General features: G+C 36.5%; 1 protein-coding gene across 4 annotated transcripts in view; it reads left to right on the forward strand.

Annotated features, from left to right (window-relative positions):
* Window positions 1-1,193: 1,193 nt before the first annotated feature.
* LARS1 (leucyl-tRNA synthetase 1) overlaps window positions 1,194-5,627 on the forward strand; it is a 59,744-nt gene continuing 55,310 nt past the window's right edge. For 2 of the 4 annotated variants that reach the window (XM_081317328.1, XM_081317325.1), the window contains exons 1-2: window positions 1,194-1,268; window positions 3,662-3,780. Coding sequence is in view for 1 of the 4 variants with exons in the window: in XM_081317325.1 (XP_081173451.1) it covers window positions 1,263-1,268; window positions 3,662-3,780 (125 nt within the window). In the remaining 3 variants the exon portion in view is untranslated. Of the gene's footprint in view, window positions 1,738-3,661; window positions 3,781-5,627 lie in introns of all 4 variants that reach the window. The other 2 variants (XM_081317327.1, XM_081317326.1) reach the window with 1 other exon arrangement.

A 5,627-nucleotide genomic window follows, 5' to 3' on the forward strand; every position in this document is an offset into this window, starting at 1 on the left:
TAGAAAAATAGGGACCACTACGGTGGGAAGGTAACAGCGTTCCGTGCGCCTTTGGCGTCTAGTCATGCCGGCCACATGACCACGGAGATGTCCTCGGACAAGCGCTGGCTCTTCGGCTTTGAAACGGAGATGAGCACTGGCCCCTAGAGTCGAAAACGACTAGCACGCATGTGCGGGGGAACCTTTACCTTTACCTATTTCTTTAGTGCAAGGTTTAGAGGAAAATTATTTTAAATAAAACTCTGAAGAAACATCAATATTGTATTATACTTTTTTCTAGAAATACCTATGTTCTGTTAAATTTTTGTCATCAATACTATAATTTATTTATTTTTCCTGTGAACAAGGACATGCTATTTAGTAAAAATATGCTCTGCCTCAGGCAATTTTGAAAGCTTGTATATGCTTTTAACAAGAGATGGTTTAATAAAATATCTCTTGGAATGTTTGAGAAACATTGCAATATTATGACATCAAATTGAACATCAAGTAGCACCAAAAAGCTTCTTGGATATCATAACTGTTGCATACTTAGCAAACTTTCAGAAACAAATATAGGATAGTTTGTCAGTGAGCAGGACTACAGTGCATACAACTTATTTTTGTTCCAGCAAAATGCATTCCTTTGGCATGCATTTTAGAATCAAGTCCTAAAGGATATTGCTCATAATCCAACCAATTTGAATATCCAAATTATAATTAGTTACATTTATTTTAAGGCTGGAAGGCATTTTTTTCAGTATGAAGAAAAGTATTGCAGGTTTTAAAAACAATTAAAAGAATGCAAACAGAATCAGCCCTGATTACATTTGCAATTTTGCAACAGCTTCTGAAAAGTTATACAAATTATGTCACTTCCATTCCTCCCGCTTCACTTATGACATCAAACACACAGAAACATAACATCAGAAAGACTGAAACTAAGATTCGGATACTCCCATTGGCGAGTATCGATATGTTTCACCCTCTCGGTGCATTATGGGAAACGTAGTATTCAATTCCAGGACCTCGCGGTTTGTAAAAAAAAAAAAAAAAAACCACGCGACAAGCGCTTGTATGTAAAGCTTGGTGTTTAGAGAGAAATTGTAGTTCAGCTGGCGGGTACCATGCGCTGCATTAGCTCTGCGCAAACTCAACATCCCAAAAGTCTTTGCGAAGGAACCGGCTCCATCTTTTCTTTGAAGTGCATTGTGGGAGAACCGGCGGCGTGGAGCAGGGGCGTATAAGCTGCAGGTTGACGTCTTTCAGACTATCGAGGAGCGATGACGGTGAATATCGGCGATAGCGTTGCCTGGATTGATGTCAGGTGGCTAAGCTAGCAGGCGGACCACGAGTAGGGATCGGAGGATGATTTGTCCTGTCCGCAGAAAAAAGCAGAAAAGAGGCGAATAGGCCTTCCCCCCTTCCTTCCTATGCTGTCATTTTATCGAGATGCACCGGAGCTGTGACGCGTCCCTTCACTTAGAAAGGGGCTTGTTGGAATATAATCGGGGTTAAATGACGCGCGGTAAACTAATACTAAATAAGCAGAATTGTAGGGCTGTTTTCGACGGGTAGCATAAAGTGGTGCTTTGTGAGAATTGCCCGAAACCTCTGCATTCTTTGCAAGACATCTGGTTGGGGAAGGTTGACCTAATGGAGCATTCTTGTTCTTTCTTTGTATGTATTTCAATTCCTATATTCCTCAGCGAACAGTCTGACGGGATTAAGGGAACTGAGTGCCTTTATGACGTCTAGGTGATTAAGGTGTCCCTGTGCTGGAGGCATAATTAAAAGAGATAAAAATACATGAAATTTCGTTTCAAACATTTCCTGTTGCTTATTGTGTGATGCCAGCTTTTTTTGCCCGGTTTGCTTGTATTTGTTTGGATTAACTGGATTACCTTCTGGTTAATATCTCATTTACAGACTTTACAAAAGAAAGATCCTTTGCACAAGTCACTAGGAAACCTTGTCCAATTAGCTTGAAATGATAGTCAAGTGAGGACAGGAGCTTTGTTCAGGGGGGAAAAAAGAGTTCCATTTTTTTTTGAGATCTCCTCTGTGAAACTTGTACAGGTATGAGATTTCTGCCTTAAAAAAGAACACTTCTGGCGACTTGTAAGAATTTGGATTATGCTGTTGTTGGTACATACCAGTAAGATGTTTTGCTTTTACATAATGCTAGTTTTACAAGTACTGTAGTAAATTTCACCCAAATTCAAGAATGAGACATTGATAGCTTTATCCTAAGTGTGATTAGCTGATTAACGAAAATAATAGCTTTTGAGATACTTTGTTTTGGTTGGTTTTGCTCCTGCTGAGTTTGTCTTATTTACCTGCTATATTGGTTAGTTTAGCTGTTTTCCTTTGATTGTAAATTGCTGTTTAGTCAAAAGGGAGAAATAAATACGATTTTATAAATTTACATTGCATTTTAGGAGTCACTGGAGTTGTCATGTAAATTTCCAACTGATGTGCTGATGTAATACTTTTTTGACTGCCCTTTGGTTCAATAGATAGCAATATGACTAGTGGTACTTTGAGGCTTTTCTGCTTCATTAATTAAGAACAACTGCCAGATTTATATTCAACTTACATAATAACTTGTTATTTATATTTATTAACAATAGTTGCATATCTCCAATTTTCATACAGAAAGGAACAGGGTGTCAGAAATTGAGTAATTTATCTCAAATTGTGAAATACATTTTCCTTTTTAAAAAGAACTTTCCTTTTAGTCTAATACAAGTTGTCCCAACTCAGGACAACTGAGCACTTACTCATTCAGCAACCATTCAAAGTGACAGTGGTGTTGAAAAAACCCCTTACAGTTGGTCCTCAAAGTTGTGGCCATTGCAGCATCCCCGCAGTCAGGTGATTGCAATTTGGGTGCTTGGCAACTAGTGCACATTTATGACATTTGCAGCATCCTACTGACATGGGATCACCATTTACAACCTTCACAGCTGATTTCCAACAAGCAGAGTCAGTGGGAGGCTGGCAGGAAGTCCCAAGTCAGTTATGATATTGTGTTTAATGATCTTGGGTGATTCACTTAATGACTGTAGCAGGAACATAATTGACATCATAATTGTAATATGCTGCTTAATTTTATGTCTGCATCGCTTAACAACTAGAGTTGTTAAGTGAGGACTAGATGCATACTCTAACACCGTAAATGCTATTAAATGCCCAAATAGAAAAATAGTAGCACAGCTTACAATTGACTAAATATGAAAATATGATCAATTTTCATATTTTCACTTCTTTAGATAATTGGGACTTGCATTATTCAATCAATGGTTAAGGTACAAATCTCCAACTAATTAATATATGGTAGATTATTTTTAAAATGTGACAAGAACTAAAATGAATTACTGAACTGGCACAACTTGATCTTTTGCAGGCTTAAATTTCTTAACAAAATAAGTAAATCTGAACTCATGAAATGGAGGCCAGTAATTTTATTTTATTGACAATATTTTTAAGTTCATAATATTTTTGAAATTTTTATAAGAGATAATACCTGGTAATATCGTAGAGTTAATATTCAGGATATATGTTATATTTGTGTGCAAATTCTGGCACAATAACAGTACAACATTGTACTATTTATACTACCATAAATTATATTATTTAAGCTAATCACACTAATTAGGGATGATTTTTTTCTTTTAAGGAACGGAAGGGGACAGCTAAAGTTGACTTCTTGAAAAAAATAGAAGAGGAGATCCAACAGAAATGGCATAACGAAAGAGCATTTGAAATTAATGCAGAAGATGTGGCAAGTCACAAAAGGTGAGTGCTCATTTCACATGTAGCTTGAGAATTTCAATATTCGAGTGTAAATTTTAAATCTAATGGGATTTTTTAAAAAATACTATTTTTAAAAAAATACTAGCTATGTATTAACCTTTTTTTGAATAGTAGCAAGTTATGGATAGTATAATGAGTCACACAGAAAAGGTCTCTAATAAGATGTTTTCCAGATATAATATGGGAACTATTATAGAAGTTTTCCTTGCTAAAGGGTGAATGCAATATAATGCTTTCTTAGAAGTGTTCCTTCAGAGAGCTAAAGTCCATGTGAGCTGTAAATCCAGATTAGGAGCTAAGAAATCCAAAAATGACATTCCGTATACAACTAAAATACATGTATCATAGGAAACATCAAATCCAGAGTTGGCTAATTTCTGTCATTTTGTTTAATAAAAATTGAAATACAGGTAGTCCTGAACTTTACAACCATTTGTTTAGTGATTGTTTGATGTTATAACAGCATTGAAAAATGTGATTTATAACCACTTTTCACACTTACGACCATCGCAGTGTCCCCATGATCATGTCACCAAAATTTGGATGCCTGGCAATTGGCTCATACTTATGTGTTCTGGGATCATGTGATCACTTTTTGTGACTTTCTGACAAGCGAAGTCAATGGGCAAGCCAGATTCACTTTACAGCCATGTTACTAATTTAACAAGTGCAGCGATTCTCTTAATAACTATAGCAAGAAAAGTCGTAAAATGGGGCAAAAGTTGCTTAACAACTGTCTTGCTTAGCAACAGAAATTTTGGGCACAACTATGATTGTAAGTCAAGGACTAAGTCTACTAAGAACGTATATACTCACGTATAGGTTTGAAGAGTACATCTAAATTTCTGAAATCCCCAACTTGACTTATTATTCCTGATCTCTTTTCTTTAAGAAAAAAAACTTAAAGAATTAGATGACAAATGCATAATAATTTGCTAGAATGGTAGTAAGGTTGGTAAATCAACAGAGATACATGCACTTCTGAAGCTCTTCTTCTGAACAGTTGAACCAGAAATACACATTCGCAAATGTATATACTATGACAGAGGATATAATTATCTTAAACTTTGTTTTCATTATGCTGCCCTTAAAAAGATAAAAGCAGTGACACCTAAGAGAGTTCTTGTGAGTCAGGTCCATGTAGTTTTCTTGGTAATGGTACGGAAGTGGCTTGCTATTGCCTCCTCCTCCTAATTTCTGGTTGACCTACTGTTCTGGGATTTCTAGTACCGGTAATTTTCAGTCTAACTGAACAAGGCTAGGTAGGTGCTGCCATCAAGCTGAGTGCATTTAAAAGGACTTGGATTGAGAAATTCTTGAGTGAAATTCAAAATTAAGCATGTCATTTTGTTCCGTAGTTTCTTAATTTGCTTGTGGATACCATTTAATTAATCAGTTACTTTCTGTTCAGTTTTTAGCAGCAATGAACAGAGAAAAACCATGAGTTTATGAATGATTGGAATGTTCTAGTAGAATGAAGTTCTTTTTGCATGCAACTTATATGTGTCTCAAATTTGGAGAGTTGTAAGGATCCTCTAGAGTGTATTTGCTCAGGTGAATGTGAGAGGGGGATAGAGAATTCCATTGAATGAATTTGTTTGCCTGATCTGAGAGGGATTCTTCATTTTAGGCCACATAAATAATGGAAGTGTTGCTTCCCAAAGAGCCTGTTTGGTGTAGGGATAAGGCACCAGGTTAGAAACTGGGAGACCATAAGTTCAAATATCACCTTAGTCATGAAACCCAGCTGGGTGACTTTGGGCCAGTCATTCTTTTTCAGCCCAACCCACCTCACAGGGTTGTTGTGGGGAAAATAGGAGAAAGGAGTA

This window comes from Vipera berus (genome assembly GCF_964194415.1).
Source record: "Vipera berus genome assembly, chromosome: 2".
NCBI lineage: Eukaryota > Metazoa > Chordata > Lepidosauria > Squamata > Viperidae > Vipera > Vipera berus.